Here is a 24,864-nt window from a genome sequence, read left to right on the forward strand (position 1 = left end):
TCAAGTTGTGTTTTGTCAGGAAAAAGGATGCAGCAGTGATCTGTTTTGAGTTATCTGTTCCAGTGTTCAACTGAAACAAGAGCCGCATAAGCCATATCTGATCTTTTCGACTCACAGACACACTGTTGCATTATATACATAAAGGGTTTTTCAATACCTAAAAACCAGTGATGCTGACTTAAAAATGCTTACTAGATAAGGTATACAGGCAACGTAATTATATGACTTAGTATAACCTCCTGCACTATTGGGAAAATTGACTAATGAAGTCTAATAATTAAGACAACAGGTTGGCTTTTCGCATTCCACAAGAAAATACTGCGTTGATTCGATATTTTTCGAGCAAAACATAATTCAACACGGTGGCTACTAAAAATTCTATATATTGATTTTCTAAGAAACAAGCAATTCTGCTGTTTCTATCTTCTTTCTACATTGCATAGACAGTTTGAGTGGTCTGAACTGTAACTGATTCATGTTACACTGTCTTTTACATACTAGTAAAACGTACGCTCGTGGCACGTGTTGAAATGTAAAGAGGCAATGGAGAACATACATACAATATTCATCTGTCCATAACCAGAAATGTCTTAAACATTTATTGTACCGTACATTGTATACTATTCATTCATCAAACACTGCTAAATACACAAAAGCTCCATCAGTTATTTGATCCACTTTGCTTTGAAAACGAAACGAGCGCTTCATTTCAGGGCAGATACGGGCAGGCACAGATGCAGCAAGGGGGGTTATTAGGTTTGCAACAAGCACACGGACCGCACATCCCCCCCTTAAAATCAGATTCTGCAACAAACCAGAAAATAAGAACAGTATAATGAAGCATTAGCACATAGGCGAAAACGTGTAGCTTTAGTGGGATTAGTATATACCTAGGAAAGTGAATCGAGCAGCATAGGATGGCATGGATGCAAGAGACAAGACGAACATGATGATCATGAATGTGACCATGAGACTATTCACAGTGTTTGTTGCCATTCTAACAGAGTAGTAAGTAGTATCAGACAACCTGTATTAGTTGTTGGAGATACTCTGAAGAACCCCTGCATATATATAGGTGGTTTTAAGTCTTTTTGTAAGAAAAAAATTAAGTCCTTCCGCTTTCGTAAAGATTAGGACAAAGAAGTCTGAATTCTGCAGGTTTGACTGAGGGATTAATTTTCTATTTCTTGAAGATATGTTGTTGAGTATGATCATCTTAAATTTCATTGTTTATTGATTATGAAAACGGTGTTTGCTTGTCTCGCTCGTATTGGTATTTGATGCAAGATTTGCTACTACCATCACATATCGAATAGAAATGAGGTACTTGTGCAGCTTATAAGTCCGATGTAAGGAGTGGATCGATCTCCGGCACAATTACAACACGTTACACAGTTACAGAAATTAACAATAACTTAATATTACAGGCTTTCCTATAACGAATTACAAGTAATCTAAGGAATAGCACAACAGAAACCAGAAATAAACCAGAAACAATAAGATAACAATAAACGGGGTCAAAGACAACTGTAAGGCTCAGGAGCCGTAAAACCCAAGGCCTACACAAGGCCAAAGGTTGAGCACCTCACTGGTTGCTCAAATCACACAAGCCACTCAGGCAAACCGAACCACAAAGGTTCTATTTCAACCACAAAGGAGAATGCCACAAAGGCTTTAAGATAACCACGGAGGCTTATGCCACAAAGGCAATATCAGAGTATCAGAGAGACAGGAGAAGAGAGAGTTCGGTTTTCGGCTTATCCCCACGAACCAAAACAGACCAGCCATATAAACGGGCTGTCCATTAATGGCCGGGAAACGGCCATTATTGGGAAGGGGAGGTTACACAGGACTCCAGGGGTTATGGGAAGAACCCGAAGAGACGAGAGAGACCAGGGTTCGGGAGGGAGAAGGAAGAGGCAGAAATGAGTTAGGGTTTGACCGAGATTAGGTATAAATATGTAGGGTCAATGGGTCGAACCTTTTGTGGGTCGGGTCAAGAGAGTAAGTGGCCCACAGGGCCATGTGTGATTTGGCCGTCCGAAGTGAGGGCCCATCACCTTTGGTTTGGGCCAAATTTTCCCAACAATTTCCACCTTGGTCCAAACCAAGGTGGTGGGTTTCAGGCTTTCATCATCGCCTAAAGGATGGTCCCTGCAAGAAAGAAACTGGTTACAGAATAACAGTTCAGATATTAAGTATATCAAGACAGCTTTTAAACTTTTCCAAAGATAAGCTTTTAGTGCCCATATCAGCAGGATTATCAGCAGACTTTATTTTTTCAAGATTTATCAAACCTTTATTTATCACATCTCGAATGAAGTGGTACCTTACGTCTATATGCTTAGTCCTATAATGAAAAACTGGATTTTTGCAAAGTTGGATGCTTGACTGACTATCAGAGAAAACAGTGAGTTTTTCTTTTAGAAAACCAATTTCTGAAAGTAATCCTTTTAACCAAATGGCTTCCTTTATTGCCTCAGTAGTGGCAATATATTCAGCCTCAGTGGTTGAAAGGGCCACAATGTTTTGTAGCTGAGACTTCCAGCTTATACATGCATCACATAAAGTAAAAATGTATGAAGTAGTAGATTTTCTGCTATCTCTATCATTTGCATAGTTAGAATCTACATACCCAACAAGTTTAGCTCCATTAGGACTTTTTGAAAAGTTTATACCAAGTTTCTTAGTACCATTAAGATATCTTAAAAGATGTTTCAAGGCTTCCCAATGGGGAGAGCCAGGGTTTGACATATACCTACTCAAGCAGCTAACAGAATAAGCAATATCAGGTCGGGTACTAACCATTAAATACATGACAGAACCAATAGCATTAGAATAGGGCACTTTATTCATCTTTTCTTTTTCAGAATCAGTTTTTGGACACTGATCCTTACTTAACTGGAAGTGAGCAGCAAGAGGCACAGAAGAAGGTTTAGAAGTTGACATAGAAAACTTTTCAAGAATACTTTGAATATAAGGTGTTTGATTTAAGAAAATAGATGAATTGGACCTATTTCTTTCAATGTTCATTCCAAGTATCTTTTTAGCATCTCCTAAATCCTTCATTTCAAAAGTTTTACACAAATTTTTCTGTAACTCTTTAATCATGCTTAGACAAGAGCTGGCAATTAACATGTCATCTACATATAGGACAAGAAAAATAGGCACATTATTGACATACTTAAAGTACAGGCAAGGATCATATGCACTGTTTTTGAATTCTAAGGAATGCATAAATTGATCAAACTTTTTGTTCCATTGCCTAGGAGACTGCTTAAGTCCATATAGAGATTTTTTAAGCAAACATACAAGATCAGGATTTTTCTTGTCAACAAAGCCATAAGGTTGAGACATATAAATCTTTTCATCAAGGTTTCCATGCAAAAAGGCAGTTTTTACATCCATTTGTTTAAGTTCCCAATTAAATTGAGCAACCAAAGCAAGCAGAATTCTTACAGTAGTAAACTTAACTACGGGTGAGAAGATTTCAGTATAATCTATTCCTTCTTTTTGTGTAAAACCTTTAGCTACTAATCGAGCTTTAAACCTTTTCTTGTTATCTTCTTCTTTTACTTTGAAAACCCATTTGCAGTCAATCACAGAGACATTTTCAGGTTTAGGAACTAAGACCCATGTTTTATTTTCTTTTAAAGCTTTAATTTCATCATGCATAGCAGACAACCATTCTTTTGAATGTGGGTTTTCTAAAGCTTCCTCATAAGAATTTGGTTCAATATTCTCAGCATTTAGAGCTAAGTGGTAGTCTCTTAGTCTAGTAGGAATTCTACGTTGCCTAGGTACCCTATCTCTTACTAGTTGGTAAGAGTTTTCAGAGTTGACTTCATTTTCTATTTCATTATGATCTTCTTGATTTTCTTCTCTATCTCCTAAATCTTCCCCTTGTTGGTTATCTAGGGTGTTAGGTTCCACCTTATTAAAGGTATTTTCAATGTTATAATTCTCAGTGGTTTTAGAAGCAGTGTTCAAGCAAGGCATTTCAGACTCATTGAAGATTACATCTCTACTTACAACTACTTTAAAACCTGGTTGGTTTCTTAACCACAATCTGTAACCTTTAACACCTATTGGATAACCAATAAATACACATTTTTGGGACCTAGGATCTAATTTATCACCATTCACAAGACAAAAAGCAGAACATCCAAAAATGCGAAGAGAAGATAAATCAACATCAGTGTTAGACCATAATTTTTCAGGGATGTTTCCAAACAAAGGCAGTTTTTACATCCATTTGTTTAAGTTCCCAATTAAATTGAGCAACCAAAGCAAGCAGAATTCTTACAGTAGTAAACTTAACTACGGGTGAGAAGAAATTAACAATAACTTAATATTACAGGCTTTCCTATAACGAATTACAAGTAATCTAAGGAATAGCACAACAGAAACCAGAAATAAACCAGAAACAATAAGATAACAATAAACGGGGTCAAAGACAACTGTAAGGCTCAGGAGCCGTAAAACCCAAGGCCTACACAAGGCCAAAGGTTGAGCACCTCACTGGTTGCTCAAATCACACAAGCCACTCAGGCAAACCGAACCACAAAGGTTCTATTTCAACCACAAAGGAGAATGCCACAAAGGCTTTAAGATAACCACGGAGGCTTATGCCACAAAGGCAATATCAGAGTATCAGAGAGACAGGAGAAGAGAGAGTTCGGTTTTCGGCTTATCCCCACGAACCAAAACAGACCAGCCATATAAACGGGCTGTCCATTAATGGCCGGGAAACGGCCATTATTGGGAAGGGGAGGTTACACAGGACTCCAGGGGTTATGGGAAGAACCCGAAGAGACGAGAGAGACCAGGGTTCGGGAGGGAGAAGGAAGAGGCAGAAATGAGTTAGGGTTTGACCGAGATTAGGTATAAATATGTAGGGTCAATGGGTCGAACCTTTTGTGGGTCGGGTCAAGAGAGTAAGTGGCCCACAGGGCCATGTGTGATTTGGCCGTCCGAAGTGAGGGCCCATCACCTTTGGTTTGGGCCAAATTTTCCCAACATCCGAGTCTCACACTTTCTGGAAGGTGTTCTTTTAGTACAAAATCATGGGACCTCAGATCTTAATATTTGGTTCAAAATGACATCAAACATCAGAAAAATTAAGGGGGCAAAAAAAATGCTAAGCTGATCCTCTGATCTTTCATTTCATGTCCTAATACTGACACTGCAACTCCTGATTCTTTCAAAGGAAGTTCTGTGGGATTCACTGATTTTTTGGCTCTAAAATAAAGAGGAAAAATGGAGAATATGTTTCCAATATTCACCATTTATTATGACAGTGTATTGTTATTCTTTCATCAACATAGTATGAAACAAATAAAATACATGTGTTCACACAAAAGCCGCAACAATTATTCTTATTGTCAACTGATCGGAGCTAGTTCTTCAACTGATCGGGGCAGACGCGGGCGGGACAATAGCAGCAAGAAGGTACATGCGGTGTGCAACAATTGCAAGAAGTGCATTTCACAGCCTTATGGTGATCGGATTCTGTGACAAAACAAGAAAAACTCTAAGATGAGCAAATACGACTAAATGCAATAACTAAAACCTCCCATGAAATTAATAATAGGCCAAAAAATACTGCAAAATATAAGAGCACGCAACTGCCTGACACGAGCATAATGAGCTTCTTTTCTAAAAGTTTAGAGGTTCTGTTGCCATTTTTTACTGTATTCAGGGAGGTTTTGTATGATGCATTAATAAAGAAAGCAAAACACGATTTTAATGAAATTATGAAAAAATATACCTAGGAAAGTCAGTCGAGCGGCATTGCATGGCACCGGTGCAGGGGAAAACACGAAAACGATGATCAAGAATGTCACCACGAGAGTCTTCATGCTGTTTGCTGTCATTCTTAATTATATGTATGAAACGATGTAATAAAATGTATTATGATCAGATAGATAACATTAATTGTTGATGCTGTTCTGAAGAAGATTTGTATACAATATATATATATACATATATATATAGAGAGAGAGGGGTGATATTCAAAGTCTTGCTGCGGGAAAAATGAAGTCTTCTTGGCTTCACAAAGACTAGAACAACGTAAGTTGGAATTTTTGCTGGTTTGATTTGACTGAGGAATTAGTTTTCTTGTGTTATTGAAGATAGTGTGTTGAATATAACAGTGTCCAACTTCATAATATTTTATCATGAAAAGGATGTCATTAGCTTCTCAGAATTTTCTTCTACTTCTTACCACTATAAAATAAGGGATTAATTACACTTACATCCCTTAAAAAATATGAAATTATATTTTCTTCATAAAAGAAATTAAAATTACACTTACACTCACTTCGAAAATTCTTCGTTTCACATGAACCCCTTTCACTAGAGTTTGGACGAAAAATACTGATGTCAACAAAAAAAATTATATAAATCTTTTAATTTTATTTCTCATTTAACATTCCCGTTATATATTTATTTGTATATGTTAACATTAATATTTTTCATCCAAATCATAATAAAAAGGAGTTAGGTATAAAATCTTTGAAGGAGGTATAAGTTTAATTTAAAAAAAAAATAATTTATATTTTTAAAAAGAATTTAAGTGTAACTAACCCTAAAATAAGAAGTCAATTGCAAAAGTCTGTCTTAATTTCTTCACATAGTTTTAGACTTGGAAATTTCAAATGTAGGGTCCATGACTATGTTACTTCTCTTGACCAATACTTATTTTTTATTTCATTTTTCTTATTTTATTGAGTTAAATGCAACGTGTTCCCTCGAGCAAATAATATATTGTCCAACGCACAAAAAAAAAAAAAAAAAAGCGCATCAAATGTAAAATAAAAAACCAAACTTTATTCCATCTAGAAAATCCAACATTTTATAAGCAGAAAACTGATACAACTCTTCCCATCCCTCACCGCATCATCCAAACACTTCAAAAACTTACGAATTTCACCATCTGAGTTTCTCCGGGAAATACTGTAAAAATAAAACCATTTCAAATTAGAGACGGATTGAATCATTGTAAAAATTGCCCAAGTTTTTTGCAGATTTTTTACCTTGTGAATGAGGGAGAGGTAATACGGCTTCACTTTCTCCACATCGATTCTAACCTTACTTTTGCTGTACAAATCATACTTGCTGCAAATGTGATTACAAACATTAATTGACAATTAAAAGAATTATATCATCTACTTTCTAGCTTTTATTTACTTGAAAATTTTGAGCCACTTGATGTTCTCCTCATCTTCCTCGTTCATCAAGTACTTGTATGCTCCAGTTCTATGCAATGCTGCATAATGAAATATCGAATTTTCAGGCTACATAATCAAATCATGGATACTAATTTTTCTTTTTTGCACTTCGTTATATGTATTTCGTTTTTGGTTACCGTAAAATGAGTGGTATCTGATGACGAAAAGACCAGCTGAGGGCAACGTCGACTTGTTCTCCTTTGCGACCTGAAAAGAGAGGATCGAGAAATTGTTGAAAGGTAAGTCCATGGTCGGATATGACGTCCAATATTAAAAGTCGACAATTTCCATACACATTTGCTTTTTACCAAGTACATGTAGTCGTCGTGGCCCCATGACATGAGCACATTGTCAAGTCCACACCCTGCCTTGTACACTCCAAACTTGGTATTGTAAGCAGGGTTGTTGTAGTCAGGATTTTCCTCGAAATACTGCACCAGAAAGGTTGGATAATTTTCTCAAATACATGCATGGAATTATTCATATTTTCATTTCAAATGATACGAGGAAAAGGACCTTGTGGTGAACGATTGATTCATCGAATGCACATCCAACCGGAAACGTATCACCTGTAATGCATATACATGTGCACATTACCACTCAGCATACGCAAATTACACATTCATTTGTATCATCATCAATCTATTTGGTTTGCTTACCAACAACGGCCCATTGTGGGAGCTCTCCGAACTTGGGATGATGAAGAACCTTTCCAAGATCTAAACACAAACACCGTTGGTTTACTACTAAGGCATCAACCTTGTCTAGTCACATACAAACATGCCTACAATGTTGTCTTAATTCTCACTGTTTGATGTTTTCACACTCAATACATATCAGAATTACGTTTTAAACAGTGAGACTTATCGATCATGTATTTAGATGAGGTAATAATACCATGAATGAGGGCGGTCAAATGGAGCCAATCCTCATTAGGATAGTCTTGTCTGATGGCTTCGGCAGTCTGAAGCAAGTGCTCGATTTGAGGTTCATCCAAGTCAGGATCACTCTCATCAATCACATCATTCAACAGTTCACAGCATTCCCATATGCTCATTTCAACCTTGTCCAATTTCCCATATTCTTCCCTCATTCTCTTCACCTGTCCTCATCACCATATAAATAAATGGAATTACAAATCAAAAGAAAAAAAGAATGAAATATATCCATACATAATAATTTTCTTGGGTAATAAAAACTCACAAAATGATAGGTTTGGTTAATGTGATTGATTTTGTAGAAAGTTTCCACCCCTGCTTGCCTCTCACTTTCACCATCATAATCCCTATTTTCACATGTAAATATTTACTTATTTAAAAGAAAAAGAAAAAAGTAATAATTATTAATAATAAAAAGCCCAATAAGGGGAGCATTTGGGCTTGAACTATCCATTGATAGGTGTTGGACAGCATATGGACTCTTGGGCTAGAAGAGCCCAGTTACTATGGGCCTTAAGGGGCGATATAGAGAAAATATTTGCAAATGTAATCCGATTAATAGAGGAAATCAAATATGAGTCCACCAAGATCCGAAATTTGATCAACAGATACAAATAATTATACTCCCAAAGCAGAGGTTTTTGATCATAGGCAGTTTCCAGAATTTGTCCATATAAGTCCAGTCATTTATTAAGGGGGATGAAGAATTAATGGATTCATAAATGAGTAATAATTTGAATAAAAAATTAATCAGTGTTGGGGCATAATAATAATAAAGAGAAGTTGAGGGGGGGGGGGTGAAAGGAGAAAAGACCTAAAGTTATGGCCAAATGCATTAGCATCTGGAACCAAAAATCCTGCATCCAAAACTACTTCTTCCTTTGCACTGCTCTTTTCCTCCACTTCAATTCCTGCTTTTGTTTTTTTGTCCATAACAACCATAAATAAGTATATAATTCCTCAACAATTTCTTAAATTAAAAATATAAAAATCACTCATCAACAATCTACATAAACAAACCCCCAAGAAACAAATCTTCCCACTACTCAATTTTTGATTACTAACAAACCCCAGAGATTCTAAATACACAAACCCCGAGACTCAAAAATCAAGAAAAAAACAAGCACAATCATTTTTCATCCAAACCCTAGAGATTCTATTTTTTAAAAAAATAAAAATATTACCAAACTGAGGCTGAGGAATGAGGATCGTCATCCTAAAAATCAAGGAGAGAGAGAGAGAGAGAGAGGGATTATTGAAGAAGAAGAAGAAGAAGAAGTTGGAATACTAGTAGTTGTGAAGAAAAGAAAAAAGGGGGGAGTGGTATTTATAATTGCCGGAGAGTCCTTCCCTGAGAATTCCGAGCCATCGAGTCCTTCCCTGAAAATCTTTCTTTCCCCCTCTTCCCTTTTTTCTTTTTTTTTTTTTAAAAAATAAAATAAAATATTTTCTTTTTCTTTTTAATCTCTCCCGGATAAAAATAAAAAAAAATAATAATTATCATGTGGTAACCGTAACAGCAGGAGAAGAGTTGTAAACAGCTACAGCTGTTCATCAACAAAACCGACAGGTAAGAAAGAGATATTTAGAGCGGTGGGTCCCATGATGACTCAGCTTTGCGTTGGATACCCACATTTCCCCGACTTCCCAAAATATGGCCCCCACACCCACCCCAGGAGATAGCGACGGACTCACTCCTTCAATCCGATGATGTTGATTATGGACCGTTGGTTGTGGTACTGGTGGGAGCCTAGGCCGATACTCACACTCACTCCCACAAACTTCAACCATCCCTAGATATTTTTCACTTTTAACATCAAACAATCACATTACTACTCCACTCTAATCATTATGTTTTTCCAACAAATTTTTATTAATTTAATATCTATATATAATCTGATTTTATATTTTTTAAATCTTAATATAGTGATTTATTCCATTATTTTTATAATTATGACTCTTGGGAAAATTTATAAATAGTCGCCGTAGATATAACTTTTGTAACTGCAAACATCTTTTTACTTATCTTACTCTCACAATCTATATATCGAAATACTATAATTAAAACTTGTTTGATGACTTTTGTCGATTTCACAGTTAAGAAACTAAAGATATATATGTGGTTAGCACATCCTTAAATTCCACTGAGTTTTTGGTAGAAGCAGCATATTTGTGGGTGATTGAGATTAGGATGCATTCAATGTAGTTTATTAATTATGCACTTCCTTTTTCAATACTATATTCTATATTATTATATAAAAGAAAAATTTGTTGTCTTTTCAATTTTTAAATATTCAAATTTATTCTTTAATCTATTTATTTTTTTCAACAAAACTTGGCCGTAACAGTGATTTCAAAATTTTTTTTAATGAATTTACTAAAATACCACTCGTATTTTCTCAATTTTTGACACTTTTATATTTTTGAAGCCACTAACCCATGATTAACAGCCGACTTATCAATTAATTATTTAAATTTTTTGAATATTTTTATATACACGTGGAGTGTGTCATGTACCGCTGATTTAAATAATATAAGAAAAATAATTTTTACAATAGATTCAGATAGGCCAACTAATTTTCATTTTAAATTAAATTTGAAGAAGTGAATGGATTTAAAAGATTGGAAATGGTGTGGCAATAATTGAATGAGAGATATAATTTGTGAGTCCCAATGCAGGCTGGTGATGGTTGCTGCAAACACCAACACCTGGTGCTGAGTTGCTCACCGCCCGATTTCCTCTCACGCCATCACATCTTATTAGGTAGGGTGAGGACATTCCTACATAATAAAAACTTACAGGCTCATGTCTGTACACCACAAATAGTTGAGTCAGGAGGTGCTGCTAACGCACGCAACTCCAATTTGAAATTTCTAGGATTTTTGTGACTACAACGTTGTTTTTAAACATGTTAGGAGTTTCAACTTGATTTGACTACTTATTATGTAATTAATCCTATGTACGGACCTATTAATGTATAGTTCCAAAAAAAATATGATCGAATTGATTTAAGAATAATTTTCTCTCGGCAGAAAACCAAAGGTGTTTGTCAAATAATGGGAATGGTATTTCAGATAAAGTGAACAAATATTACCATGACATAATTTTGAACAAGGAAACACCCAGTTAGATTTTTTTTAAAAAAATATAATAAATGACCGTAACGTGATTTGGTAAGTGAAGAAGATCTTAAATAAGCTTTTCTGCAATTCCAATCCAAATTTTAGATAGTTACTTGGGCGAGACTGGACTAACAAAAAATGCAGCTTAGTAAGCCCAAATCCAAGTTCAAACAGGAGCAAGCAGCACTAGTTAAGGAAAGGGGACCAAAAAAGAGTCCATCTCTCAGGCTAGTATGGTTATGGTGGTATACACACCAAATTTATATTTCATAAATACTAACCGTAGTGGCACGTTGTCTCTGCATGCATATAGCAAATAATATTTTATATTTTAAATTATATTATAAATAATAAAAAATATATATAAACCAATACATTATATTTCTAAAAGGAAAAATAAAAAAAAAAAGAAAACAACAAAGAAAAAAAAAAATCAACTTAAGAGTATACTTGGTATAGCAATAAAATTGATGTTGCTATATCATAACCGCCATTTGTTATAGAAAAATGCCATTTCTTTTTATATAGTATAGATATCACTCTTTGCTTTGGAGAACCAAGTCCAACACAAAAGGAGCTAATAGTCATGTCATTGTGTACCAGCTAAACCTTCAAACATGATCACATCAAGTTGGTTTCAGCTCTGGCTGTTCACCGTACCGTTCAGCTAAATGTCGCTTAACCTTAAACCCAGAGATTGTCTATGTTTCACTTTTAGTTCCAACTTTTACAGTATTCCGGTTGCACTATGCTTAAGGCAACAAGAATCTAGCAAGGATATACCAAACTTATAGCTCACTTGCTAACCGGGTATTACTATCATAATCAAGAAAATTGACTTGCTTAGCAAAGGCTCTACGGCTCAGCATTTTGCAAACAGCTGGTTCCTGATGATTTGACGATTGCCCTGGTTTCAGATTGAAATAGGTCAAAGCAGATCTCTGATCAGAATTTCATTCTTTTAGATGGGCCTTGATCGATGATGGGATCAACAGCTCCCTGTGGCTCTGCTTGCTGTGTGTCCGAGCTTTTCTCTCCTTCTGCAGTCGGAGGGGCATAACCCTCTGGAAAAGGAGGTGGCGGTGGAGCAGGTGGCAGCTGTGAAATATTAGGATATTCATTTAATAGATATCAAAGTATACAGGCACAAGGGGAATTTCCAGTTCTGAGTTCCATGTACTGAAATTTGAAAATTGATTAAGCCATGTTATAGTCAACATAGCATACCAGAAGAATCAGCAAAAGATGAGGTAACATAGTAATTTATTTCCATATGCATCTACTTTTTAATGAGGCCAGAACAGAGAAAATGTTCAATTTTCTGCCACACAGCAAAAGTATCTGCTAAGAAAGGATAAGTTTAATGCATGGTTCACCATTTAGCATACCCTCCGAAAGAGGAGTTTGATAAAATGATGCTGGTATCACAAGTTCACATTCCCTCTAAGAGCCTCAACAACCATCTTGGGAAAGCATGAGAGGGCAAATACACAGACCACGTCACAGATTCAACTCAGTGAAGCAATGACATTGATTTTACCTTACGTTGCAGTGAAGCAAGAATATGGTCTACACGCTTAAGTTCCTTAAAGTCAATGGTTTCTTTAGCAGCTTTTGGTTCAGAAGAGGTACTCTCGTTTTCCGCATCAACTGTGGCAGAAGAAACACAAGAAGTGAAAGGTTACAATGAGCAGAGAAAACATCTTAGATATAGAAAAATTACAATGCACCATGAAAGGCAGCAGAAAGACACTTATACTAAGTATGAGTTAAGATTTTGGGAAGCTTGAGCTTGAATTGATTAGATGTTCCTGATATTATAAAAGTAGATTCTTTTGCCATTACGTATCAGTATCAATTGGGTTGATGATTGAATAGAAGACAGAGGTCGTAGCATGTTCGAGTCCAATTTTCACTCATGTAGGATAACTATAGTTCAGACTGAAAGAACAAAAGGAAAATAATCACTATATGATGTGAAGTATAATTACAGATTCATATGAACTCTGCAATGTAATTCCTTTGTCATTAATTTTTAGGTTTCATAGTGTGCATTGGAGCATTTTTGTCGTAAAAAGGTAGAAATCGAAATGAGAAGATACCATATCCAATTTTCTCCAACTTTGATGCAGCCGTGTTAAAAGCCTTTGATATATGGTATAATGCACGCCCCTGCCAAAAGAGGATTAGACAGATCTTAGAAAGAAGAACAATGAAAATTCAGATAATATGTAGCATTGTATACACTCATGACCCGAAGTCTAAATGGTGAATTTCCATCAATCTGAAGAATCATAAAAGGAAAATAGAAAAGAAAACAAGGACATTCCATTGTCTGAAGAGAACAAAAAGAAAGCATGGATCAGTTAAATCAAGACACTTATTAGAAAAGATGCCAGCATATCAGGCTCACACCCTCTGTTTTGGTCTAATCACATTTTCACAAATATCAGCAAGCATAAGAAACAGGGTTGTCGGAATATCATCGCAGGGCCCTTCAAGAACTTCACCAGAAGCCCGTAAAGGGCATCAGCAAACATCAAAAAGTACACAACAGATCACAATAGTGAAACATTCACTCTCCTGCTATACTTCAAACATAAAAGAAGATTCAAACCCCCCAAATTCTGAAATACAATGACAAATCAGGACCAAAAATCATCACATTAAGGTTAATACAGGAGTTAAAGCTTGCAGCAACTGCACCTTCACATGTGAATTTTTAACCAAATTATCTAAAACACTAGCAACGCAGATATCCAAACACGATAAAAGTCAGGTTGATAGTGAAATAACAAAATAAATGCTTAACATCATGACTAAAGTAAAAAACACACACATACACAACAGGTGAAGGAAAACTAACAACTCGGGAGGCAAAGACGTTGCAAAGCTGAGGCGCTTGGTATATTGATCCGTCCAAGATGTAATATGTTAGCATAGGTGTTACTTTCTCAGGACCATCCCTCTTTTGCTTCCTAAAGACAAACAAATGAGGCTCCAACACTTCGCTCAACATGTACTCTGTTCCAGTCATCTTCCTTCATGCAGAAAATGTTCATTCGATAATTTCAAACTTCATTCAAATCTGCATAACTAAGGAAACTTTATTTTAAATCACACCTCATTTTTTATTATTGAGCTACATTTCGCCCATTAAAACAGTCTTAAATTCCCATAACTGAAGGCAACAATCTGAGACTACTGCACTCAATTAATAGAAATAGTTCGCTTAAGAGTGCATTCTGTGAGTGCATACGCATGTCACCATATGAATTTTATCAACTAAGCAACAACTCATTGCATAATCATTGCTTCAACCACAAAAGTCAAACTCTTTCGTACTATTCTACCAGATTATCCCAACCAGATATAATTGAAACTACAAAATTCAATTAGGCTGATAAAAATTTAATTTTGCGCCAATAATCACAAGAACACGCACTTACGAGAGGTGAGAAGTGTCGAGGGGGTGAATAGCACGGAGGCGAAGCTGCTCATTATTGCAAGAGTAATCGTAGAAGGGGGAAAGTGCAAAGTAATCAAAAACTAGGTTTCTGTCGAGCGGATATGTATTAAGCCATAGCTGATCGCGAAAACAGATGCCGGTCATGTCTGTTCCCGGCGGCGGTGGCGCCGCGACAGGGGGAGGAGGCGCGCCACCATCCAACGCGGCGGCGGGTGGGACCATCGGCGTCGTTGCCATTGCTGTGTAGTTAATGCGGTTGTACTAAAATGTAATCTAAAGTCAATTGTGTATACTTAAAATCGAATAGGGAAAACGAAAGGGAATAAACTAAAGAAAGAAAAATAGAAGGGCATATTCTGATATAACCCCCATATTTCTAGAAATATGAAATTGCCCCCACAAATTTTTCCTAATATCAATAAATGACACTTAGAATTTCTAAATTAAAATTAAGCACTAGGCCATGTTTGTTTCTTGCATTCTAATAAGAAAATACTATTCTCCATTTAAATTTAAAATAAAGTCAATAATAGGAAAAATAATGTCTTTTCATAAATTAAACCATATTTAAAATATAATTTTCTTTCAACAACACAACTATAAGTTTGTAACTTGATTATATGTAATAATTTTGATGTCGATGAAATTACAGTGACACATTTATTAAATATTTTATAGCGATAATGATCGAAAGAGGATTGTTATTTCGATAGATATTTTCTTGTATTTATTGAACCAAACAAAGAATTATAATAGTTTTATGGTTAATCATATTTAAATTTTCTCTAAAATTATAAAATTATATTTTTTTCCATATAAATTTTAAAATGACATTTACATCTCCTAAAAAAATTGATTGTTTACGCCTAAATCACCTTTCGTTAAATATAGACGAAAATACTGATGTTAGCGAAAAAATTACATAAAATTTTCAGTTTTACTCCTAATTTAACATTTTTATGTAATATTTTTTGTACATAAAAATAAAAAAATGTAATGATATTAACCTCATTATATATATATATATATACTATATTTATCACCTCATGAGAATAAAAATATTAAATGAGATTATGAGAGACAAAGTTAAAATTGATATAAATTTTTTGTTGGCGTCAGTATTTTCCACCCAACCTTAAAACAGAAAGGGGTTAGGAGTAAATAAAGAATTTTCGAAAAAAGTATAAGTGTAATTTCAAAATATTTTTAAGAAAGTGTACTTTTATATTTTTAGATGGTCTAAGTGTAATTAATGCATAATTTTATACTTTATTTTTTTCAATATATATATATTTTTATTTATTTTATTCTGAATTGAAAGTTGAAGATCCAAACACAGCATAAAGATGATTATAAGAGAGATAGGGTGGGAGAGTCTTTCTAATTTTGGGCCTTCCTTTCAGGGGAACCTCTTTCCTAACACCACCGTCCAACAAAATTGTTTTCCTCCACAGATTGAATTTGAATTTCTCAACTTTCCGTGCTTGTTCCACCGCCCCCAAGCAATTCCCACGCAAAAATTTCCAGCAAGAAATTTCCATATTGATATCAAACCTGTTGGATGTCCAAGAATTTTTCCCTGTCATGCCATTTTTGATCTTTGCACAATCCTTTGCATGAACTGATCAACCCTTTTACAAGGATTGCAACAGATCAAAACATTCCATGTAATCCACAGAAACATATAATTCTCCTTCCCCTGAGGTAATGATGACATGTTAGCTTCCTGTTTGTAGAATTGTCCCAATGAGGGATATTGTTCTGTTGTGTCATCCTGTACTAGGCTTGGCAATTCTGTTGATGCAATTGCATTGTCCGGGTCCCAGTTTTTCTTCATCAAGTTTGTGTCTTTACGTTGAAAATTTATCACCATTCTCACTTGTCATTCATTAGGAGAAGGTTGGATACAAGAAAAGGAAGGAAACACGAATGGCTTTTCGTGTTTCCGCGAGAAATCATTCCATGTCCTCTTCACAACAACCCCTGGCTCAGAAACTAATGAATGATCCCGTGACGCAGAAAACGGCACAGAGTATGGTTACGTGCGTATATCAGACACATATTGCTGGTTTTTGGCGTAATGTGACTATAGTGTGGAGCAAGAACCTCATGAATTACTCTCTAAGCATATCTGTGGAGAGCATTGACCATGATCAACCTTACATGTGCAAAATCGAACTTAAACCTTGGCATTTTTGGGCCAAGAGAGGGTATAGGACCTTTGAAGTTGATGGGCACCAACTTGATGCCTATTGGGACTTAAGATCAGCAAAATTTTCAGGCAGTCCAGAGCCCAGTTCCGATTTTTATGTTGCCTTAGTTTCTGAAGAAGAAGTGGTGTTATTGCTAGGGGACAGCAAGAAAAAGGCCTATAAGAGAACGAAAGGAAGGCCTGCCCTTGTGGAAGCTGTTATGTTCTACAAGAAAGAGCATGTTTTTGGCAAGAAATCGTTCTCCACGAGGGCAAAGTTTGATCAGAAGAAACGGGAGCACGAAATCGTTGTGGAGAGCTCGACCTCAGGGCCTAGAGAACCAGAAATGTGGATTAGCATAGACGGGATTGTGTTGATACACATAAAGAATTTGCAGTGGAAATTCAGGGGTAATCAGACTGTATTGGTGAACAAGCAGCCGGTACAAGTGTTCTGGGACGTGCACGCTTGGTTGTTCTGTGCCCCGGGGTCGAGCCATGGCTTGTTCATCTTCAAGCCTGGTGAACCCGAAGCAGATAGCGATGTGGAAGACGAGACTCGCGGCGATGAGAGTGATTGTAGTGGCCCAAGCAAGTATTACTCAACGCTGAGCTATTCAAAGGCCTCTCAGTTCTGTCTTTTCCTATATGCATGGAAGATTGAGTGAGGAAAAAAGGCACGAGAAAAAGCTCGAAAATGGTGTGATCTCCCGTGACTTGTAGGGTAAGTTTATTGATGTTGCTGATGATACTGCTGGAACATGCTGGTTTAGTTTACAAGTCAAAGTGTTAGAATAGAGAAGGCTGATGAGTTTTGTCCACTCATACATACTTCAAATAGGCCACTGAATCATCTGAATTAGCAATCAGATAGCACGGCAGGTAGCTCCCTAACACACTGTATATGTACTTGATTTTTCATTTCTTGTGCCAACAAAAGGATACTACTAATTTCCGTGCTCTCATTCAACATCAATCTCATTGTGCTGCATGCTGACATTGATCACCATTTGTAATTTTCCTTCATCCTGTCGACGTTGCGGTCTATCACAGTGAAATGTAGCACCTTGGCCGTGCAACAAGGGCCGAAACATAGCGCTACAAAAAACCTGCTCCCGAAAGCAGCATCTGTGTTGCTCACAACAGATTCTTGCATCATGATGTATGAGAAGCCAGGCCCGGCTTTTCGCCTCCCAAAGAAAATATTCAGATTCTTTGCGATTTTGCATTATGTATATAGAATATTTTCTTGGAAATATAGCTGATGTGAATTTCATAGACGTGACGTACATATGTTAAATGGAATACAAATTGCAACATCGTTATGTAATAAAATTCAGGCTGTACTGTTCCTCATCAGGCTTGCTTTTGGGGTTCTTTTACTTTGGGTAATCAATGGCTAGCAACATGCAGCCCATTAAGTTGGATGATACGGAAGTTCCATGGTATTGGGCTTTTCAGTAAAATCCAGCTTGTATATGCTCATGGGCTTTCGATTCTTTGCACAAGTAACAGAGAGGAATTGCCATATTATCTTTTTTTCTTTTTGAGGTAAATTAAAACGAGCTCTATTTAATGTAATTATAAATATTTTTTTATATGAATTAAGTGAATATTTTTTAAAAAATTTAAAATCTTTCCATCCACCTTGTCTATTGTTTTTTTTTGCAAATGTTTTGATATTTTCTTTAAAGAAAAGAGTAAAGTCGAACAATTCCAGACTTTCATCCAATAAATACACAATTCCATCAAACATCAGCAACATTGATAATTTTTCAAATAATAAAAGGTATTGACAATTATATCTGACAAATTTATTGTAGTTTATTCTTCATTTTTTATAATTAAAAGAGAGGGAGAGACAATCAACGCATTAATTCTCATTGGGCCTGATCATAGTAATCTCCAACTGCTTTGAAATCCTTTTTAGGTGTAATGATAGTTAGGAATGCACAACTACTATGAAATTTGCCTTGAAACTGATCATAGAAATCCCAAATCGCCGTAAAATGTGCAATTTGAGCTATAATAATTACTCAAAGGATGAAACCATCGTTACAATCCAATACAGATAAAATGGGTTCAGACCATATTACGTAAGCCATTGAATTTAATATCTGACTAAGTAAATTTGTATTTAAATTGATTTAATCTTATGATCTTTCTTATATGAAGACATAATAACTTATTTTACACGAACCATCGTATCCATCTAAAATGAAGCCAATCCCTTGCAACTGTAGTCCAAAAAACAGGCTCAACATTGGTGACAAATCCTACGGTTTGGATGGTTAAGAATGTCAAAGCAAGTTGCAAAACTTGACAACCTACGCAAATTCAAGGAAATTTGAGACGGGCAAGTAGCCACATATGACCACATCGTAACTGTCTCCATTCAAGATTTGGTACAGTACCGTAGCTAGCTACTTGCAATTTTGGTTGCACTTTTATTTATTTTAAGGGATATTAAAATAGGGGACGCCATTCGGTTTTGGTATTTAATTTTCATAGCCACAAAGTTGTTGAGTTTGGAATTAAAATGAGTTTGACTAAGAAAAAAATATTCAATTATATGTAATTTGATTGGTTATTAATTAAATTTGAGTAGTGTGATATTTTATTTCATGCAGTTTAAACTTAGAGGTTGGGTCAATGGGGTAATTAAGGTGTCCAAAGTTTTAATGTTTGAAGTAATTGTTTTCTTGGTTTTAATTCTATTAAAATTTAGGCAAATGCCTTAATGTTGCTAATTTGATCAAAACAATTCAAGATTTTTTTGTAGTTGTCACTCGGGCCCACATTTTATCAGATTATTACCAGGTTGTTAGGGTATTTTATGCCGAATTTCAAAACATTTTGAGACAATCCAAGATTTCGTCCATTTGAAATCTACTCAACCAAGTTTATGAACTCTTTTTTTTTTAAAATACCTGCAAAACAATTCGTTCAGAGATAAACTGCTTTTTATTTTAATTTTTCTAGTTTTTAAAATATTGAAGACGAATTCTTTCATTATTCTCTCAATTTCTATTCTCCTCCAACTAGAATTGCGTTCCTTCTTACACTAACCTTATGAAAACTCAACAAGCAATTCCACAATCAATCAAACTTTTTTTTATTTTTTTTTCCCAACCAATTTATAAGAACAAACATATTAATTTCCCCTCATAAATGAATTAAATTCCTTGATTACAATAATCTTGTACCCAAGATTCGTACCACATTAATGTCTAGGAGTAGACAGGTGCACGTGCAAGTAGGGGGTGGTGAAGAGTCCAAAGAACAACCCTAAAAATGCCAAAAAAGAAGAATAAAACATGTGGTTAGCATTAAGGTATTATAGTGAGGGGTGAGTTTCAAGGGCCACGCCTTGGATTGAATCAAGGAGACAGGACCAGCACTCACATCTGTTCATAATGCACTATTATTAAGAAGAGAATGTTTGCTACATTACATTGATTAGTGCGCAATCTTAATTATTAATTTTTTAAAAACAATTCCTTCTTAGCATCTCCAAGAAAAAGTGATCCTAAGTACAAATCCCTTCATTAATAAACAATTTTATTACACAATAAAGACTGTTATACTGCATGTCTGAACTAGCTACTAATTTATAATTACATAAAGTTGTTGTCACTTTCTTCCACCCTTTTACCTAATTATTAATCATAATTAGTGCTATAATTACTATCCCCTTTCGGAGATACTAATTTATAATTACATACAATCAAATATATAATTATCCAGATTTATTTATTACAATTCAAAGATTGATATATCCATCAATCCTCGTATATACGTACCTCGCGTGCTACTGTAGTTCTTGAATTGTGGGGATCATGATTATACTCATGATTAAAGGGGTACTATGACTTAATTATGAAATTTAGATTAGCTAGCAAGGCCATGATGGCTTCATCATTCTTTCAACTTTTTTGAGAAGAGATAAAGATTAATACATTCTCATCATCACATCATGATCTAATGATGATGGCTATGATTACATCAAAAGTCAGATAGTTAAAATTAGACATTTTTCTCAAAGTACAATCATGATCATCATGCCTATCTAAGCTAGATCAGTTGGAAAGTAAAAATCATCATCATGATGATCATGATCATGATCAAGAACATTCTTTTTTTCTACTTGATCATAAATATCCAATAATTAATTCTTGGATTGGTTGGGGTTTTGGATTGAGAACTGGGGTTGATGATGCATGGGAAAATTCAAGGAGTAGTTGAGAAAGGGTGAGAATCCAAGATTTGCATTGTTGACTAGTACTGTGTGATCATCAATCTTCTGTCCTAATGCTTCAAGTGCTTTCACCTGTGATCTGAGGAACTTGAGGTAGTTTGCAGCCTCATCAAGCATGGATGCTGTGTCCATTTTGCTCCCTCCCGGCACCAGCTTCTGCAAAACCCTAATCCTCTCACTGATTCTCTCCCTCCTCTGCCGTGCAGCCACAGTCTGGGGGTCGTTCGATATGCGCACGTTCTTGCGTTTCGGCTTCTCCACCGTCTCCAGGCCGAAGTTCACCGGCCTGAAGGCGGCCGCGCGGTAGATCATCTCTTTCATTTGAGCAATCGCCTCTGCGTCGGGCTCGTCGGCAGAGGAGGATGTCGAGGAGCTTGGCTGCTGGAAATTGATGTTTGATGATGAATCTAATCTGGGCTTTTTGGGTTTTCGCTGGAAGCTGCTGCTGCTACTGCCCTGATGATGATCGGTTGTGGCTGAGTAGTTATAATTTGGGTGGTGAAAATCAAGATTTTGCTGTTGATGACTTTCTGCTCTCTTTCTCTTGCTGAAATTAATAGGGTGGTGATGATGATTTTGGACTGATTGATTGTCGTGTGACACGTCCGTGTCAGAATCCTTGCCAAAGCGTTTGGTGGTCTCCTCAGGCCGTAAAATGGCTGATGGAACAGATTTGTAGCTCCACAAGCTTTTGCAGTCGGAGAATATCATTGAAATCCCATCATCTTCAACCGATGTGGTATCCGTCTGGCTGTTGGACGCCGACAGCAGGCAATCAAGGGACTCGAGGGAGCCGGCCGTGTTGGTCGAGACCACGGGCTTCTTCATACCAGAATCAAGAATTAGGCCATTCTGCTGACTGATATTGTTCAATGTATTATTGTCGTCAAAGGAATTAGAATGCAGCATTTCTGCAGTAATGGCAACTGATCCCCAACTGTTGACACCTTCTGATCTTGAATTCCACTGTGGCAAAACATTGGGGAAAACAGCATCATGAGGTGTCTGAATCAGATGAACTGGATTGAAACCATGATCTTTAGACATCATTTGCATCTTGTCTGATCCAGGAATATTCATCAAGCTCTCTTCAAGATCGTCCTGCTGGTTGCTCCAATCAAGACCATCCATTTGATCAAATTAAACAATTCCTTTAGCCCACAAAATGAGTCATTGAATCAGCACAAAACAAGACTCAAATGAACACAACAAGTAGGAAAAAAAGGACAGGAAATTCAAGAAAACTAAAGATACATGTAGAATTAACGTACCTTGTTCAATATCGACAGGCTGGTTGTAACCTCGGAATCTTATTATACAGATGACAATATAGATGTGTATGTATGGAGACGAGAGAGCGTAAAATCGATGTCGATGAGAATTGTTAATGGTATGTTATGAGGGCGGGTTGAGAAGAATCCAACACCAGCAGCTCCAACCACCACCTTAAACTCATACAGTGAGAAACTGAAAACCTTGAAGAAAAACAGGCCATTGCTAACGTCAGTTTCAGCTGCTAAATTTTGTCCAAATCTCCGAAATCGAGACAAAAAAGCAGAAATTCATGTAACTGCTCAATTAGCTAATTGCAAAGATGAAAAATGCCAAAAAACAGTAAATGCCATGAAACCAAAAAAGAATCATCTCTTTTACATACATAATCTAGGTAGCTAGAGATAAGCACAGAAGAAGAATCAATTCTACTGACATACATACCTTAAACCATGCAGTTTTGAGGAGCAAATGTTGAAAGAGGTATTAGGACATGTTGGTTCCAAGAGATGATGCTTATATAGAATACTAATACATAAAATCAAATTAAAAGATGAGGGTTCATATTTTAATAATTTTACAGCCAAAAATAACTCATTAAATATTTTTTTTGAATCAAGAATTTAAATAAAATAATAATTCATATACATAAACATATGTACATATTATTTAAGAAAAAGGAAATTGGAGTTGACAGGAGATGCAAATGGTTTTGAAAAGATAAGGGTTTATGGTCAGTTTGGTGGGGCTGTAAGAAGTGAGTTGTGCAGATGAAGAGCATGAGATTTCAGAGCACTTTAATATTTATATATATATATAAGTATATAAAATTGAATTGAAATATTTTTAGGAGTGGGGAGAGTCTGTTCTCTCCTTTAGTTTTGGCTGCTGAATGCTGATCTGATGCTTTGCTTTGCCATGCGCTCTGTTAAAACTGCAGAAATATGAGATTAAAATATTCAGTAGGAGGCTGCTACTTTTATTGATTTCCAATGCTAATCATACTTTAATCATAACCATTTAAATTCTTCTAACTTTTCACCTTTTCCACCAGTACTCTACTTTTTGACCCTGAACAAAGGTAAATAATGTGATATGTCTTTCCCTTGTTACACCAAATACTATTCATTTTAATTTTTATAAATTTCATAATTTTGACGCTCGACTACATTATCAAACCCCTAGACGAAGGATTTGAGATGGGCATGCCACTTTGTTTTCGTAGACGATGCCAAATGATGTAGGCGAGTGTCCTATATTGATTACAGACAAGGATGCTGAGTGAATTATATGTCCTAAAGTCTCCTCTCCCTAGTGAAAACTGTGAGGCTGTAGAACGAATAATAACTAAAGTAATCGGGTACCGATCGAGTTGCAAGTCATTCAAAAAATAGTGAGAAAGTGGGATGTTAGATATATAAATTTAAAAATAAATTATATATACATAGCTGTCTTCTTGACTTTGCAATTATATTTTTATTGCAGAATATAAACAAATAAGTGGAAATTAAATGGAAAGGATAAAATCTTGAGAAAGAGAGAGAGAGGAGAGAGAGATCCTCTCTCTTTCTCTCTCCTCTCTCTATATATATATATGAATGAATAGTTTGTTGGGATTGATATGTTTAATGAAACATGATATGATATGATAGTAGTGGGAGGGGATTTGGAATACATATATTTTGTCTCTCTCAATCTCAATGCAATCCATCCAATTATTCTTAATTCAAATGCACAAACAGAGGCTGTTTCCTTAACTCTTTCTAAAAACATGTTTTACGAGTTTATAAGATATTAAATTTTATTTTAAAAATAAGTTTCAAAAATATTTAGATAAAATAAAATATTAAAATTTATTATAAGATGTGTGAACATCTTATAAAATGTTAGAATGTTTGGCATAATAAGATTTTCTATTGGACATGTATACCATTAAAATCAAATAAGTTGTTATTTTTTGATATATTTTATTTTAATATTTTTAAAACGCTTTTATAAATAGTATATATTAGTTTAATTTCAAATAAAAATAATCTTTTCACGATAACAAAAAAAAATGATGAATTATTAACTAAACTTTTAAATTAATTAAATATATATATTCATGCTAGTCGAATATTAATATAAATATATAATTAATTTTTTTTAGTGCAATAATTATTTCTAATCGTATAAATTATAATATTTCAAATTTTATATTCTTTTAGTAAATATAATATCAATAAAGATCTTATTTTTATTTAATTATAATAATTTATTATTAAATCATAAAGTATTTTCTCTTTTTCGAATATTAAAAAAATTAAATAGCAAAAATAGAAATTCTAGAGTGTGTGTGTGAGAGAGAGAGAGAGAGAAAGAAAGGAGACTGTGTATGGGTG

The 24,864-nt window shown here is 35.3% G+C and overlaps 4 protein-coding genes across 6 annotated transcripts; 1 reads left to right on the forward strand and 3 right to left on the reverse strand.

The window, feature by feature from the left end:
- Positions 1-6,811: 6,811 nt before the first annotated feature.
- LOC105157705 (inositol oxygenase 1) lies at positions 6,812-9,580 on the reverse strand. Of its 2 annotated transcripts, none has more exons than XM_011074152.3 (11): positions 9,355-9,580; positions 8,985-9,084; positions 8,436-8,517; positions 8,130-8,334; positions 7,892-7,951; positions 7,749-7,801; positions 7,541-7,663; positions 7,370-7,439; positions 7,192-7,270; positions 7,038-7,119; positions 6,812-6,957 (listed from the first exon to the last, which is right to left on the reverse strand). In XM_011074152.3, the coding sequence occupies exons 1-11, from the start codon at positions 9,383-9,385 to the stop codon at positions 6,931-6,933; spliced, it is 912 nt and encodes a 303-aa protein (XP_011072454.1). In that variant the 5' UTR covers positions 9,386-9,580; the 3' UTR covers positions 6,812-6,930. The 2 variants fall into 2 exon arrangements, with proteins under 2 accessions (XP_011072454.1, XP_011072455.1); XM_011074153.3 differs by having other exon boundaries at positions 8,985-9,081; positions 9,355-9,577.
- Positions 9,581-11,854: 2,274 nt separating this feature from the next.
- MED6 (RNA polymerase transcriptional regulation mediator-like protein) lies at positions 11,855-15,069 on the reverse strand. Its single transcript, XM_011074154.3, has 5 exons — positions 14,743-15,069; positions 14,160-14,334; positions 13,396-13,465; positions 12,834-12,943; positions 11,855-12,391 (listed from the first exon to the last, which is right to left on the reverse strand). Exons 1-5 carry the CDS (start codon positions 14,997-14,999, stop codon positions 12,239-12,241), a joined length of 765 nt encoding a protein of 254 aa, XP_011072456.1. The 5' UTR covers positions 15,000-15,069; the 3' UTR covers positions 11,855-12,238.
- A 1,034-nt stretch (positions 15,070-16,103) lies between these two features.
- LOC105157708 (uncharacterized) lies at positions 16,104-17,904 on the forward strand. Its single transcript, XM_011074155.3, has 2 exons — positions 16,104-16,466; positions 16,656-17,904. The coding sequence occupies exon 2, from the start codon at positions 16,692-16,694 to the stop codon at positions 17,619-17,621; it is 930 nt and encodes a 309-aa protein (XP_011072457.1). The 5' UTR covers positions 16,104-16,466; positions 16,656-16,691; the 3' UTR covers positions 17,622-17,904.
- Positions 17,905-20,953: 3,049 nt separating this feature from the next.
- On the reverse strand, positions 20,954-23,249 carry LOC105157709 (basic helix-loop-helix (bHLH) DNA-binding superfamily protein). Of its 2 annotated transcripts, XM_011074156.3 has the most exons (3): positions 22,928-23,249; positions 22,483-22,686; positions 20,954-22,362 (listed from the first exon to the last, which is right to left on the reverse strand). In XM_011074156.3, the coding sequence occupies exon 3, from the start codon at positions 22,340-22,342 to the stop codon at positions 21,122-21,124; it is 1,221 nt and encodes a 406-aa protein (XP_011072458.1). In that variant the 5' UTR covers positions 22,343-22,362; positions 22,483-22,686; positions 22,928-23,249; the 3' UTR covers positions 20,954-21,121. The 2 variants fall into 2 exon arrangements, with proteins under 2 accessions (XP_011072458.1, XP_088734450.1); XM_088878324.1 differs by lacking the exon at positions 22,928-23,249 and having other exon boundaries at positions 22,483-22,785.
- Between the last annotated feature and the right edge of the window lie 1,615 nt (positions 23,250-24,864).

This window comes from Sesamum indicum, linkage group LG3 (assembly GCF_026168435.1).
Source record: "Sesamum indicum cultivar Baizhima isolate 11 linkage group LG3, ASM2616843v1, whole genome shotgun sequence".
Classification (NCBI taxonomy): Eukaryota; Viridiplantae; Streptophyta; class Magnoliopsida; order Lamiales; family Pedaliaceae; genus Sesamum; species Sesamum indicum.

What these genes read in the sequence shown, in the direction of transcription:
- LOC105157708 (XM_011074155.3), top strand. Translation starts at nt 16,692, where the DNA reads ATGGCTTTTCGTGTTTCCGCGAGAAATCATTCCATGTCCTCTTCACAA.
- LOC105157709 (XM_011074156.3), bottom strand. Translation starts at nt 22,342, where the DNA reads ATGGATGGTCTTGATTGGAGCAACCAGCAGGACGATCTTGAAGAGAGC.
- LOC105157705 (XM_011074152.3), bottom strand. Translation starts at nt 9,385, where the DNA reads ATGACGATCCTCATTCCTCAGCCTCAGTTTG. An exon ending in TTAACCAAACCTATCATTTT is followed by an intron (nt 8,335 to 8,435) that starts GTGAGTTTTTAT and finishes TGATGAGGACAG; the next exon opens with GTGAAGAGAATGAGGGAAGA. An exon ending in AATCAATCGTTCACCACAAG is followed by an intron (nt 7,664 to 7,748) that starts GTCCTTTTCCTC and finishes TTTCTGGTGCAG; the next exon opens with TATTTCGAGGAAAATCCTGA.
- MED6 (XM_011074154.3), bottom strand. Translation starts at nt 14,999, where the DNA reads ATGGCAACGACGCCGATGGTCCCACCCGCCGCCGCGTTGGATGGTGGC. An exon ending in CTCGACACTTCTCACCTCTC is followed by an intron (nt 14,335 to 14,742) that starts GTAAGTGCGTGT and finishes TTCTGCATGAAG; the next exon opens with GAAGATGACTGGAACAGAGT. An exon ending in TTGCTTCACTGCAACGTAAG is followed by an intron (nt 12,392 to 12,833) that starts GTAAAATCAATG and finishes AATATTTCACAG; the next exon opens with CTGCCACCTGCTCCACCGCC.